The 16,160-nt window shown below is 41.9% G+C and overlaps 1 protein-coding gene across 1 annotated transcript; it reads right to left on the bottom strand.

Moving 5' to 3' along the window:
• Positions 1-1,064: 1,064 nt before the first annotated feature.
• On the bottom strand, positions 1,065-11,748 carry AVPR1A (arginine vasopressin receptor 1A). Its single transcript, XM_083699416.1, has 2 exons — positions 10,216-11,748; positions 1,065-4,969 (listed from the first exon to the last, which is right to left on the bottom strand). The coding sequence occupies exons 1-2, from the start codon at positions 11,204-11,206 to the stop codon at positions 4,683-4,685; spliced, it is 1,278 nt and encodes a 425-aa protein (XP_083555542.1). The 5' UTR covers positions 11,207-11,748; the 3' UTR covers positions 1,065-4,682.
• Between the last annotated feature and the right edge of the window lie 4,412 nt (positions 11,749-16,160).

Genomic DNA, 16,160 nt, shown 5'->3' with positions numbered 1-16,160 from the left:
GGCTGATGATGGTCAAAATATACTGAGGAGACACCAGGTTAGAAAAAGGTGACCTATTACCTCATGAAGTGATTGGACCAGCAGCAAGCAGGGTCACACAAGTCCCCTGACTCTTTTTGGTGATCCTAGGCCTAGGGGAAACCTACAATTTGGTTAGTGTTGAACCTCCACTGAAAAACAGTTTGCTGCCTTCCTGGGATCCTATATTTTCTCCCAATTTAAGAAACATTGCTCTAAAGGCAGCCAATATGATGAAAGACTAAGAGAACTACATGTGTTTAAAAGATAAATATTGTACAATACTGATGAGCACACACCAATCAGGGATAAAGGTTAAAGGAGTCTTAGGATATACTGTTTTATTTACACATTATACAGCCTGAGTGTAAGATGGAAGATATCAGGTTTCCAAGGAGGACACCAAAGTCATAGCATTACTTTTGGCACAGAAAAGCAAAACTCTCCACCTCCAGCCTCAGCCCTCCTCACACACAGATTTTCAGTAGAAGATAGGACAAGAAGTAATGAATTGAATTGACATAAATGCTGACAGGGATGAAATATTAGGAATACACATAAAAATATATTGCAGCACTATAAAATTATATGTTAAAATGCTGCAGAATTGTTTTGATTATTTTCAGTAAAGAGGTACTAAGAGATGTTTCGTAAATGTGACTTAAAGCCTTCCTTTAGCATTAGGCTGACTAAATGATGTGCTATCTCTTCTGAATCAAAGACGATACAGTAAATCAAAATTTCATCTGTTTAGTGAATAATATAAGCCACAGCATACACATTTCCAGCTGCATAAAATGTAAAACCAGCAAATCACGTTCAGAAATCAGTGGCCACACTTTCAAGTGATGAGTTGTATTTGCAAAACAGCCAACAAAGAACTTTTACCACAGACTTATCACCTCAAGCACAGTCTCTCCAGCACAATACTTTTCAGGGGTTTTATTCATTTATTCAACCCCCCCCCCTTTTAAAATAAAAACCACTCTCTCCAGCCAGAAAAAGCTTCTGAGAGACAAATAATTAGTCTCTGGTGTTTTTTTAAAAAAAAAAGTGTGCAGAACTGTGCATGTGAAGCCAGTCCACAACCACAAAGATGATTGTCTAAGTGCCTCTTGAATCCTCAGACGCTTTCACATTGCCAATCTCCTCAGTTGTTTGGCAGGTTGACTGTTGGGAAAAGGACGATAGCTGCCATAAATCTGAACACCCTTTCTTCTAAAAATAATGAGTAGTTTCAGTTCAAATATAGTGAGGTGTGTTCTGAAATTCAGGTCTCCCTGAAACTAGGGTCAAAATTATTCTAAAATTTCAGGGGGCATACAATTCATTCTACAATGGATCTTCCTTCTTTTCCTTCTTCCTTCCGCCAATAGAACAAGGCAGAACTTCTCTTAAGAGATCAACAGCTAGGAGTTGCCATTTTTCACCCACAGAATCTTCTATCATTTCAGGGCATTTTGGAGGGGGATGCCATTGACTGTGGCAGACACCCTTTTTGTCCCAGAATGCAATGCGTCCCCCCTACCTTTCGGAATGATGATGGCTTCAGAGGATGGGAGAAGCAGGTGCCTAAGATGGCTCCTTCGCTGAGGTAGCAGAGCTGATTGCCATACAATTAAAGGACAGGATAGAAAGAACAGAAGCCTCTCCCACAACAATTACCCTGTGAAAATACCTCAGCGCCTGTTCTAGCTGGGGCTTACATGCACACCCCCACTGACAGGGCCATCTACCACCAACTGATAACTTGTTCTGTTTTTATATTGTTTATAGTACTGTAATTTTCTCAAAGTATTTCAATGTTACTTGTAAGTTGCCTTGGAAAGGATTTGAATCCTGAAAGGATTCCCAAAACACATTTAGGGGGATACGTGGAGAGAGGAGCGGAAGTCCCACTGTAGTCTCTGTGCTAGTGGAGCTATTTTGCTGCATACCACTCATGGCTACTTTAAACAGCCTTTCCTTGCTGTTGCATCACATCCCTGCAGCCCACAATGGTATCAAATTGTATTACTGGCTGTTCTGAAAATGGAAACTCCCCTCTTTGTGCCTACATTTTAACTCCCATCTGTTTTACATGGCAGTATGACATTCAGTCAGAAAAAAACCTATAAATCCAAATGCTGAGGTCATAGTGGTAATTCCTTGAAGGAATATATGAATAGATAAATGATATAGATAGATGATAGATAGATGATAGATAGATAGATAGATAGATGATAGAAAGATAGATGATAGATATGATTAGATATAGATGGAACCTCTGAATACAGAAGGAATACTCTAAAAACCAAATTAAATGAAGATCCTGTAATACACCCATATCTGGGACATAGGCAATTTAATATATATGTCCCAGAGGTACCTTAAAAAAAACCCCACTAACCCTCTCTGGTTAGTTATTTCAAAGAAATTACAAGCAATGCAAAAGGACAACAGAAGTAGCACGACATAATCATGGACGTCACAAGCTGTACATTAAGGGCAAACAAGGTTTAACAAGCTGTAAATTAAGGCCAAACAAATTATAACAGCTCAATCGAGCTAGAAGAGAGAAAAAGCATTGCTGATTGTTGCATATATGTCTATAATTCATAGTAGGAGAGTCTCTGCTGGGGTGATAATCTGATATGCTCCAAGTCAGGACAAGGAAACGGAAATAAAATGAAACCATCCTTTTCATTTGAGTGTTCACGTATATCACTAGAAAAATGACGCAGCTCCACTGCATTCCATAGCAGTGTAGTAATGTGAGAAAATACCACAAAAGTCAGAGTTAGACTTTTAATCCTGCACCGTTCCTTGAAAACGTCATTTTATTTTTTTCTTTCTGTAAATTATTTTCAACCTTGTGCCGCAGAGCATTCTTAGAATGGTGCATGCTTGGAAATTTGTACAAAGTCATTGCTGGGATATTATGTTTTAAAACCAACCAGAAGCAATTTTGGGGAAGACAACATATGGTGCTACCATAGATAATAAAATTAAATGAAAAGAAATGCACAGTGAGATAATTACATAGGCAGTGGTATTGCTGAGAAAGGCCTGGGGTTTGTTTTGTGATCCACTAACTAAATATAAGCCAGCAGAGTGATTTTGTTGCAAAGGCAGGGCATATTGCTTTTCTGCTCTTACAAACAGAAGATGTAGCGAGAACCAATAAACAACAAATTAACAAAAATCACTTGATATAAAGATGGCTTGTGACATATGGTACACTGGGTGGATTATGGTAATTTTTTACAGATTATGAAATCCAAGGATGGCATTCAACTAAACCAGAACAGAGCCACTGAAATGAATGAATGTGACTAAGTTGTCTATTGATTTCAACACGTCTACCCAGAGTCAAACTTAGCTGAACAGTCCCACCTGATAATAATTCAATCTTCCAGGCCTCAGCTGCTTTCCTAAATAAAACTGTGTTCCACACTAAAATCTAAAAAAAGGGATCAGAGGGCACCGCCATCTTATGAGTGCCTTCAAGCCAACTACATGATCAGGCCCTTTTATCAGGCCCTCTGAATGGACTACCTGTGTATAGTCTGTTCAGGGGTGCAAGAAGCAAATCAGCATTAGCAACGTTGACTTGAAACTTTTTGAAGAAGATATTGCCATTCTTTTGTGGACCCTGTTGCCATTTTGAGTTCTTTAAGAACATTTCCAAAGCCCATTATAAGCAAGGATTGAATCCTACACACACCTACACACACCCACACAGAGCGCCTATAGGCTTCTTGAAAGAGAAGGAATTCTGATGCTCACAGTGGATGCAATACACGCAACCGTTTCCCAGTACACACCCTATATTACCACTCTTTCCCCGTCTCACCACTACAAAGTGTTTCCCCTGACACTTCACTAAATGAGAAAGCATGTATTAGCTGGAGGTTCCATGTGCATCCGATTGTATCATCTAGAAAATTCCAATTCACTTAGATCTCATTGTTTCCCACAGGATTTGGGTAAAAAGGCAGCCATAGATTTAGTCTACACTTAGTCAAATGTCCTTACTTTTGTGGGGCTACACTGGCATAGTATCAGGATGTTCCTCAACCAAGAACTATTAATCTTGTCTACAGATTTCCAGTTCAGGACTTCACTTGCATTGTTTTGCAAATGCTACCATTCAACGGCACCAACCATGAAGCTATACCTAATGCACCAACATTGCAGTCCTGTGCTCAGGTTACATATGTCAGGCTCACTTGTTTCTCTGAGAGCTACATGTAAACAGTGCCCAGGACTGCATTCCAGCTGAGGATCTAGGCAATTATTTTGACTGTTTTGAAGTACCAACTGCATTTACAGTTACATTGCATTAATTTGTACTAATTGAGTCTGAGAACAAACAAACAAACAAACAAACAAACAAACAAACAAACGTGAAGTTAATACTGCAGCTTTGTAGAAAAATATTTACACGCATTACTGTTTCCCTTCTTTTTCATTGAACATGTATATATTCCCATACTTTTTAATAGATTGATTTACAAACTTTATTTACATTGATGCAAAACCATCATATTTGGGTTGTTGTTGTTGTTTTCAAAAAAGTTACTCTCATCTTGTTCGTTCATGGGTCACATGGTAACGAATGGCTAAAGTGCTAAAAGTGCTGTTCTGGAACGCAATGGGACGCCAGTTTTTAAATATACTCTTCAGGAGGTAATGGGGATGGACCTAATGGACTGTGCTAAATCTGGAGATTTTCTGCACATGTCCAAACTGTTTGTCGGGCTTCTGTTGTTGGTGAAAGTAGTATGTCTTCTGCTGATGCTCTCGGAATCTTCTTTATTCAGCCTCTGCCCAGTTTTGTGACAGCACAGGAGGCTTCGTATGAAGTCGTGCAGGAGGTGCCCACTAAAGAACATGTAGATCCATGGGTTGCAGCAACTGTTCAAGCAGGCCAAAAGGGCAGTGACAGTAATTAAAATGTCTTCTGACTCTGTCAATACAAAGCAGAGAATTACTTAGCATATATCTGTGCCATTAACCCATTGCTTCTGTGATTTTTTTAAAAAAAGCTTAATATTTTTATATGTAGATAATGACACAAGGCCAATGCATTGCCTTGTTTTATTCCTTCAAATGAAACAGAAAACTTCCATTTCATATTTCATATACCATACCAAGACTAGCTGATTCAGTGGTTAACCATTTCATTAACAGAGAAAATCACTAAATAAGACTGGATATGAAGATGCTCACCATAGCAGATGAATACACATTATGTTCTTCAACTGTAGCTCCTTGTTTATGCATTTATTCTGTTTCATAAAGATATATCCTGCATAGATACTATGGGATTAGGCTGCTCTGATTTATTGTAATAAATATTCTTACAAATATAATTAGTTTTTTACATGCATGATGCCTATCTGAGGCTCTTTTGAGACACTGTGAAGTTTGTGTAATTTAGGGAGTTATATAAATAATATTAAACAACAAGAATGCTCCTTTCACAAGCTCCTTTTGTTAAAAGGATTTTTCCCTGATTATAGAACATATAAACACACACACACACAGTGCCCTTCAATTAAAAATGTACAAGGCAGTTTGCCATCAATGTAATTTAAATCCAGGGGTGGATCTACACACGGGGGGGGGGGGGGGGCGGCGGCGAAACCAATATAAATAAGTCCAAAATTAAATTGTTATAACTTAAGAAGAAGAAAAACACTATGGAAAATCCTAAAGAAATTTTGTTTTGTTCTCCAGCACCATCTGGTGTTGCATTTTTATAATACATTCAAAACACTGTTTTTTGACTAATGTAGCCTAGTCCCAGGATTAACTTGCTAAAGCAAACTAGGCACTGCATAGCAATAAAAAGTATTATACATGCTTAAAATAAAGGAATGTAAAATTATCTAGAATGCAACTCCTTCAAAATGGAAGGTGTGTGATCATGGTATCTCTCCTGCCAGGAAAGTATTAGTATAATGCACCCCCCTCTCTCATGCAAACGTGAGATGCTGGTTAACTACATCTAACACTGCTGGCTGCTCATGATGTTGCAGAGGCAACCCAGCCTGATTCACCAGTAAGGTGTTCCCAGTTGACCCTCAACACCAGTTTGGTCCCACAGGTCAGCAATGTTTTTACTAACACAACCATTATTACACACCAGCCTGAAAACTTACTTGCTGGAACAGAGGCTCTGGTGCTTTGTTAAATGCCTCTTAAAATCTTGTTTGTACAGTATATTCTCTGTCTCTACTTAATCCAGACAGCTACTTGTAAACTCAATTCTGCTTTAGTTATACTCTGGTACAAACAACCTCAAACATTCTGCAGTGGACTGAACACACAGCTCATTAATTCCTTGTAATGCCATCCCTACGCTTAGGCTGTGGACATTAAGAGAAATTTTGTTCAAGGGTCGTATTTTGTCTTTTTCTACAAATAACTAATTATGCACCTGTCCCCAAAAGAGTATGTCTGCAACTGTGACACAGATATAAACTTGGTAAGGACTTGGCGCAGAGTCAGTTAACTGGTGGGTCCCAACATTTTTGAAAAGAACAGGGATATCCTCCTAGTCTCACTCTGGTATTATTTTACCACAGTTTCATGGAGCCCACTCCAATTGCTCTACAGAGGCCAGGTGTAAAAGACACCAGACTCCTGCACCTTTAATCAGTGGTGGAGGAAGCCATTCGGGCACCTGGGATGGCGCACCCAGGGGCGGGGCAAGCCACCCATAGGAGCAGGGTGCACTACGGGGCCTCTGGAGTCTGCCTGCCTCCTCCCACTCAGCTGCCGTACAGAGTGTTTGGGCAGCGTGCAGCCTGCAAGACCCTAAGCCACTGTGTTTCTCCCAGGAGAGACGTGTGACTTGGGCATGCTGAAGGCCCCACAGTGAGTGCTACCTGGCATTTTGTCACACACCCCCAGTGGTGACGCCCGGGCCGGCCGCACTCCCCTTCCTCTGCCCCTGCCTTTAATAGCTGTGCAGAAGGGGGGCGGATTTCAGCAGGTGTGGTTTACCTGCAAGCTATTACCTACTGAAATTCCTCTTCTACCCAACTATTAAAGACACAGGACTCCATCAGCTATTGCATCTTCCCAACACAAATTGCCTTCAGATAAAAGATAATTTCATGATACCGATAACAGATTTTGTGCATGTGCAATCGTCTTTTCCTCACAGTGCATTTTCTTCTTATGAATTTTTATAAACTTGGTTCGCATTTATGCACCAGCAGTTCAGAATATATATCTGGTAGACCCATGAACTCCAGCATTTAATCAGTGTGGCTCCTATTTAAAAATTTCCAGTAATTCAGAAACCCTCAAATTAAGGAGAAATTCAGCAGTATAATATTTACACCTAGAGTAGCTGATGAGATGCCCTGCAGAGGTTCTCTGACTATATATCCCACCATCCCTGTCCTTTGGACATACTGGCTGGAACTAATAGGAGCTGTAGTCCTACAACTTCAGATCATTCTATTGGCTAGCCTTGATATATGCAAATAATACAACCCCTTTGATCTCCCACCTATATGCATTACATTTAAAAAAATGTAACTTATTTTAGTGCTTGATCTCCTTAATGTTAATATGGGGGGCATATCTGTGATGACAAGTCTTTTCTTTTATGATTTATTGGTTTTCATAAGATCTGGTTTTATGATGGATTTTTCTTGTTTATTGTATTGTCTTGGTACATTGTGATTATGCAAATGTTTCCTTAAGCGTCACTGCAGGTAAATGAGGTATAAATTCTCAACACAATTTAAAATTAAAATCAACCTTGCGGTGTACTTTGCTATATAAAGTGTGTTCGGACATAGCAACTGTCGTTTTAAAAGGGCAACAATCTATTTTAGGAGCCAGCAGGACAAAGCAAGTGGTCTTATTTGATATGCATGCGTGTATTTCCTTCGTTTAATCTGGAAGCAAGTTTGTTCGTTATAATCAGGCTGCTTCTTCCCTCCCTGAAGCCACTAAAATTTCATTTGCCTCTGATTCTATTGAAATGGTGTCAAATGGTGACCTTCCGGTGATTTCAAATCAACCTTTATTAGCACAGGCAATGGAAACCTCTCAGAAAATCCTCTTCAGGGGTTTTCTGACAAGCCCTGCCTCCAGCAACCTCTCATCAGCCTCACCCATTGACCTGATATTGCACAAAAATAAAATTATGGAGCTGAGGCTATTCAGGATCCCATATTACATATGGCAGAAGCCATATTGAACTGTTTGCAACAGCCTGAATCAAAGGACTTCAGATTATGGGTGGTGGTGTTGTTGTTTTTGAAAAGCTCTGCTTGGTAGAAGAAGAAGAAGAAGAAGAAGAAGAAGAAGAAGAAGAAGAAGAAGAAGAGTTTGGATTTGATATCCCACCTTTCACTCCCTTTAAGGAGTCCCAAAGCAGCTAACATTCTCCTTTCCCTTCCTCCCCCACAACAAACACTCTGTGAGGTGAGTGGGGTTGAGAGACTTCAAAGAAGTGTGACTGGCCAAGGTCACCCAGCAGCTGCATGTGGAGAAGCGGGGAAGCGAACCTGGTTCCCCAGATTACGAGACTACCGCTCTTAACCACTACACCACACTGGTACTGCTCAACCAAGAAGTGAGGAAAGAAAACTGCCTAAGGAAATCTGAAATCTGTATTCTTTTATGTTTTGAATTTCAGGTGATCTGATTTAACAGTCATTAACACACACACACATCTATCTATCTGTCACACATACCTGTTACTGGATTTAAACATGCTGTGCTTACCTGTGCTGAAATTTTGGGGTGTCCTGGTTTTTTACTTTTTGAAATATGGCAAACCTAGGTTAATATGGCTCATTGGGGCACTGCAATGTCCAATGAGCAGAAAGCAAGGTATTGTTCCCATAACTGCTATTTGTGTATGTAAGTATAGGTTTGCATGTATTGTTAACCTGAAACGAATATCAAAATAGGAGGTTGGTAAAAAAAAATAATACTCTTCTTTAAAAAAAATATTTTATTGAGTTTTCATTTTTCTACATTTCAAAATAAACATTTTGCAAGCTTGTTTTAAAAAAAACTCTTCTTGGTCATGAGTGTCTCACACAATCTGACAAGTTAATGGCCTTATCGTGGTTCTAATGGATAAGGCTTAAATTTTATGCATTATTCTTTTCAATATGTATGCAATAGCAAACATGGCTTAGGAGAACCTTTTGGACAGCTTCTAGAGGTATGATTACAAATTCATCCATTATAACTGTCTGGTGCTATACTTTGATATTTAGCTTCTGCAAAAGGAAACAAAACTCTGCAGATACATTTTGAGTCCCTTGTGAAGTTAAGTGCAAAGTTTGGCTTGTGTTGTCTGTTGTTCATCAGACCAATTAACCGCAAACAACCCTAGCTATCACAGAGCCTTAAAAAAAAATTAGAGAAAGCTGCGGGGCTTAGAGATCATGAACGTATCAAATGATTATTTACATAATTATGTGATTTTAAAATTACATTGCAAGCAAGATTTCCCCCTAAATATTTTACGTTCTGTACTTTCCACTAGAACCGGACGTTATTTGTGTTTACTTCAGACTCTTTTAAACATTTTTTTTTATAATGTAGCAGACAAACCGTCATCAACTCCTCACAGCTGCACAAAAGAAAATAAAGGCAGAGAAGACCAAATCACATAACCAATGTTTTAAAGAACCTCTTCAAGCCTATGATTGATGGGGAAGTCCTGTGTGGAACAGTTGACTTGACACAAGCAAATGAATTGTTATAGCTATGTCAGGTCATACCAATAGAATAAGCTCAATAATCACATGATACGATCTAATTAATCATCACTCAGCCATTAAGCTCACTACACTGATTGTTCTCTGTAAGTCTAAACTACCTCATAGTGACTTGGGGGAGGGGGGGCATAACCTGCAGAGAATGATTTAAAAAAATAGTAATATTTTACTTTGGTGGACCTTCAGACACGCCTTTAGAATAAATGCAATTGAAATATGTTGCCTTAGGCTTGGGGTGCAAAGCTGAGAAACGGGTTCAGAGATTGCTGCCAAAGCAAAATTCAACTCTGATCGCTTAGAGAAAGCAACAGGTTGTGTGCCTAGAAGCCAGCAGCAACGCTAGTAGAGTGGGAATCCGGAGTCACTCTGGATTCCTACTAGAGGAGGAAGACTCCAGGGACAAGGATGGAGAGGGAGAGAGAGACTCAGCGCAGCAGGTAGTACCTACCATGCCAATTGGAGTGGTCTTCCCAGACGGAGCGCATCTGGACGGTGAAGAAAGGCGCCCAGCAGACGATGTAAGCCGAGACGATCACGAAGGTCATTTTGACCGTGCGGATCTTGGCGCGGGAGACGTTCTTGATGCTGCTGACACAGGGCGTGAGGAGCAGCCCCTTGCGCAGGGCGCCCCCTCGCGGAGGAGCCGCCTCCCGCCTCTGCCGCCGTCGGGTCTTGTCGCGGACGTTGCTCCAGATGTGGTAGCAGATGAAGCCGTAGCAGGTGACCAGGATGACGACGGGCGCCACGAAGATGCTGCCGGTGATCCAGGTGATGTAGGCGCGCGGCCCCCAGGGCATGACGAACTGCGCCCAGCAGTCGTAGACCTGCGAGCCGCTCTCCACCTCGCGCAGCGAGAAGATGAAGTACTGCGGCAGGCTGAGCACGAAGCTGAGCGCCCAGGCGGCCGCGATCATGCAGCGGGAGCGCTTGCTGGGCTGCTGCAGCGTCTTGAGCGGGTGGCACACGGCGATGTAGCGGTCGGCCGTCATCACCACCAGCATGTAGGCCGACGCGAACATGCCGAAGACCTGCAGGTGCTTCACCACGCGGCACAGCCCGTCGGGCCCGTGGAAGCGGTGCGTCACGTCCCAGCACAGCTGCGGCAGGATCTGGAAGAAAGCCACCGCCAGGTCGGCCAGGCTCAGGTGGCGGATGAAGAGGTGCATGCGCGACGCCTTCTGGCGAGGGGTCCGGTGCAGCGCCAGCAGCACGAAGGAGTTGCCCAGAACCGCCAAGGCGAACGTCAAGGCCAGCACGGCCACCTCCAGCTTGGCCAGCTCCTCGTCCCGCCCGTAGCGGTTGCTGCTGCTCCCGTTGGCGCCGCCGCCGGATCGGGGAGGCTCTGCGCTGCCGCCCGGTTCCTCCGCCTCGCTCGCGTTCCAGGCGGACGACGGCGCTCCCCAGGCGGGGGAACCGCCGGCACCTTCTCCGAAGTGCATGGCGACGCTTCCCGCTCGCGCTCTCTCAGCTTTCCCGCCTTTCCGACGCGCTCCTTTCCCGCTCACTTTTTCCTTCTGGAGGCAGTCAGAGAGGAGCTGCGAGAAGGGTGGCGCCTCTTTCTCCAGCACGGTTGCCGTCGGTCAAGCGCGCCAAGTTGCCAGCCTCTTTCGCCTGCTCCTCGCGCTCCTTTTCCCCTGAGTTCCCGCTCGGGACGCCTCGCTTGCAGACCTGCCGCGCGCTTCTGCTTCCCCGCTTGCCGCTCTCCAAGCTTTTCCTTCGCGCTCCTCTGGAATTAGCCCTAACTCCGCCCCCTCGCTGTCCCTGCGCGCCCCCTTGCTCTCCCGTCGAAGTTAGCCCGTCCGTAGCTTTGGCGCCCAGCCCGGCCGCCTGGGACTCCCGTCTGGACCTCGCTCTGCGGACGCAGGCCACGAACTCGTTCCGTTTGACGCCGTCACACTGGGTGTTTGTTTCTTTTCAAACCTTTTTCTTTGTGTGTATACGATTATAGGAGCCCACCCCTCGGGGCTGCGGTCTTTTCGGGCAGCCCCCCTCCCCAGTAGATGGCCAATCAACTAGTGGGCGTGCACGACATCTTCTCGATTACGCAGGGTGGGGCTTATCTGCCCCCCACCCCCGTCAATATTCCAAGTTGGCACCCCTGCTGTGAGCTCTGACAAAGGCAGCTCCCCATCTTAAAACCTCGCTGTGTGTACTCATCGCTCTAAATGTTGAAATGCCCCTTCCATTGAAAAGCCCCACTACACGTGAAAGTTGCTACCACCTGCTGCTGAGAATGGATGGGGGGGGGGTCCCCCCTACCCTCTTTCCTCACTATGCAGGGCTACTTCCTTTGGGTAGAAAGGTTTCTATATCTTCTAACTGCAAAAAACTCAGCTCCACTGCTTTATCTGTTGAACTTCATGCACCTATTAAAAACATAGGAGCCCTGGCAGTGAGTGAAGGCTGGCAGCAGGGATGTTAACTTGAATAAAATACTGAAGGGACCCAGGTAAGCCCCACCCTATATAACTGATCACAAGACACAGTGCATACACAGTATTTGAATGGCAATGCCCATCAACTGGGGGGTGGTACAAATATTTTATTGGGGGCCTGAAGGGACCTCAGCCCCTAGGAGTTGGCTCCTATGGCTGGCAATCTTAATGCTCCTCCTATCTTCCACTTGGATCCCAACTTTGTGCATCTCTTTCCACCAGCCTTTTTATAGTTTTTAGAACAGAGCTGTTTCCGTAGAAGTGAAAGCAGGGTTCTTGTCAAGCTTTGAATGGCGGGGGGGGGGGGGGAGAGAGAGAGAGAATGTATATCTGAATATGCTGTATACACATTACCAGTTTAAAACATAGCTAGATCCATTCTTTTTCTCAATTCGATTCAAAGCTGGTTTTGGGAGGAAATGCATCAAAATGCAGAATTTCCTAAGAAACAACGGGATAGATATGGATGGTGTGTGGCTCACATTGCATGCTCCTCAGACCAGCGGTGGAAGAGAACCGGATGCAGTGTAAAAGAAAGTGTGTACATGGCTGTAGAGATAGAGGAAGATGGCGGCCAATACTTGAAGGAAGGATTGAAAGGAAGAAGAGAATAAACAAGGTAGAAGAAAGCAGGATGGACTTGCCTTGGTTTTGGGGGCCATGAGCATTTGGAGATCAAAGGTAAGTGACAATGACACTCATTTCCTCAGACGCCTACTGGCTCAAATAATTTACATAATAAGGACCATTGTCAAGTTCTGCAGTCATCCTCCTCAACATGAATTTGAAACAGCTCATTACACAGAAACAGAAATGGTAAGGATGAGGAAAACCGGTAACTCTGTGGTTACCTGGATTAAGCCTCATTGAACACTGAGGTGTGGGATTTTATTAATTGTTAAAATCATGGAAAGCGCATTGTAGTGAGACTTTAAATACAGTAATCTGATATTAGAAACTAACGAGAGCTCTATACTATAACATTTCTACTTCTATAGTTTTGCGACGTTGCGTTAAATAGTCTGGTTCATCTAAGCTGGAATCCCCTAGAACCACATTTGGCACATATTTGCACAGTGATTAACTGCATTCTCTGTCTTCAGATCACATCAAAAGTTGCATACAAATTAAAACAAAAACAATATAAAATCATAGTTCATGAAGCATCTTTTTTTTTTTTTTTTTTTGCAGAGATGTAAATATTACACATGTATTGTCAGGGAAATATTTTGCTTCTGACAAAATACACAGTGTAAAAAATGCATTTAAGAAATGCCAACACTCTGGATCCAGTACAGGGTTTAGACATATCCACATTTGGCCACAGATAAATATAGAGCACAACAAGAACCACAGATGGTGAATTAAGTGCCCTGTTCATTTTAAACAGGTTGCATCCCCATTTTTGAATCCCTCTGTGTGTTAATATATGCAGTTTCAAAAATCCATAGAGCCCGCTTTTAATGCAAGCAAGCTGTCTAAATGCGCTGCAGAACATCTAATAAAATTCAGATTCAGTGCCTAATTTAGGAAGCTATTAGGACTTTGTATTTACTACCAAAATGGCTTCAGCAAAGGTGTATTTTAAGTTTCCTCTAGTTTGCCTATCAAGATTTTTTCCATATGCGTTCCAGAGCACATGAAGGACACGACAATACTGTACTATGGATTGTAAAGAATTTGTATGTTTTCCATTCCAATAGACTGCAAAAAGACCATATCCTTTTACTCTGTTACAGACTAGACCTTTCTTTCTCACAGGAAAAACTCTCTTGGGGTGCTGCTGCTGACCAAACCTGATGGCCAATTTAGATGAAAGGGACATTTAATAAAAAACAGAGTGTGGTGCAAGGGTGATTGAATCCTTTTTCCATCTTTTCTTCCCACCTCATTTTTAAGTGCCTCTTTGGTAATCTCCCAGCACACTGGTCCTGATGCAATTCACACACATACACTGCCACAGCACAGTCCTATACCTGACTATTAAAAAGTAAGTCCTGTTGGGTTCATTGGGTAATACGACTACAGCCTTAAAAAGACAGGAGAACTGACCTGAGATTTCCAAAATCTCATAAAGTTTGACTTTGAGATTCAGTTTATGTAATTTGTACTCAATGTCTCTGTGTACAAAAATACTGTTGACATGTTTGGCGCTTTTGAAAACAAAGGTCTTTTTGTTACATACATTAATTCATATAACTATGTGCTAATACTGTTTTTAATACTTTCATGTGTAAGGCTATACTTTCTAGTCTAGATTTAATTCTAGGAATGAGCAATTTATTTTTTTAATGTCTTAATATTCTATCTTGAGTTGGATAGTTTTTTTGGGATTACCTTGGACCCAAAGTCCCCATTTTAGAAGCTTTATCCCCACCCCCCTTAAAACTGATAAATATCCAAATTACTTCTAATGTGTATTATTCTAACTGAGATACAGATTTTGGTCTGTTGGCTTTTGTGACCTCTTTTCATTAATACAGCAATTTAGACTGTTGCCTAATGATGAGATTACATATTAGAATCAGTTGAATTTAACAGAACACACAAAATCCATTATAAGACAAATAAGTCAATTTCCACACCAGAAAGTCATTATTATATATCTATCACAATATAATGACAGTAATAAGGGGTTCTAGAGAAAAAAATACATTTTGTCTGGTTGTATTAAAGAAAATTTTGTTTCGGTGGGTTAGCTAACAATGTTAGCTATACGTGTGTAGTCAGAAATAAGTAGGATACATTACGGAGGTTACTCAGATAAATTGATTTAGGATTGTAGCCTCATTGATTAAATCATTGTACATTTGTATAGGGGTAAAAATAACAGTTCTGAAGCGCATACACCCACCCACAAAAGCCCCACACCAACAACCAGCCAGGAAGAAGAAAAACTATGAACCCCAGGATTTTCTGATGATGCAATGGAAGCTTAAAAGCATCAATCACTGCCTTGAACGCAGAGATCAATATGTTTTAATTTCTCTTGGCACAATCCGTTGATACATGCTGACCTCCCATTTCTCCTAGCATCTGGCTTTGTGGTCTGCCAATATGCCCATAGACACGCATGGGCAGAGAAGGTTGTAAAACCAGAACCCTATGGAATCCAATCACCATCTTTCATGCATCGGTACTGTTCTCCAGGGCAAATGGATTTTGCCCATTGTGAGGCATAAAGGCTAATAGCCTTAATTCATGCTTCAAGCTCCAAGCCTCAAGTATTATAGCATTCTGCAATGGATGCTTGCTGAGTTTCCTCTGGTGAGCTAAATCAACGTTAATGAGTATCTTTTCAGAGATAATGACATATGTATTGACCCTGGTTGAACCTGGCTAGCTTACTTGAATTAATCCTAAAGATTCGAGATTTTGGAAAGTTTTGATCTAGATTCAATCAAGAAATTTAACAACATAATTTTGTTGAAGGTGCTTCTCTCTCAGATGAAGATAATAGTAATTTTGGAACTGGAACATCAAGATCAGCCTTGCACTTGCTCTACCAAATTCATCCCAGTTAAAGAGAGAGGCTATCTGATCAATTATCAAGAGTGTCCTCAGTGTGCTCTACTGCAAACAGAAACCTGTCCTGGTAAGAGAGAATAACTTTTTTATTAGCAAGCAGAAAACATATATAAGAATTGGAGCACTTTCAATAAAGCTGTTTGCAGAAGTTGGATAGCTTTACTGCAGATTTATTATTACATGTTTGTCTTTGCATGGATCAGGCTGCAGTCACACAACAGTCATAGGTGCCGACTCCATGGGGCCTGAGGGGGCCCGAGCCCCCTCAAAAATTCGTTTGGGGGGGCTCTGCCCCCCCAATAATTTAAGAAAATTATTAGTTATATTATGCTTTGTAAAATCACAAAATTATGTTGGTATTTTTTATTTTCCTTGTTTGACGATAGTTACCTTTTAAAATACATTCAGTAATGAGTTAAAACAAAGCCAC

This window comes from Podarcis gaigeae (assembly GCF_964106915.1).
Source record: "Podarcis gaigeae genome assembly, chromosome: 10".
In the NCBI taxonomy this organism is placed as follows: domain Eukaryota; kingdom Metazoa; phylum Chordata; class Lepidosauria; order Squamata; family Lacertidae; genus Podarcis; species Podarcis gaigeae.
Note: the sequence above shows the minus strand (reverse complement) of the source record. Positions and strands in the feature narration are given on the sequence as shown.

What these genes read in the sequence shown, in the direction of transcription:
- AVPR1A (XM_083699416.1), bottom strand. Translation starts at nt 11,206, where the DNA reads ATGCACTTCGGAGAAGGTGCCGGCGGTTCCCCCGCCTGGGGAGCGCCG. An exon ending in AGACCACTCCAATTGGCATG is followed by an intron (nt 4,970 to 10,215) that starts GTAGGTACTACC and finishes TTGTATTGACAG; the next exon opens with AGTCAGAAGACATTTTAATT.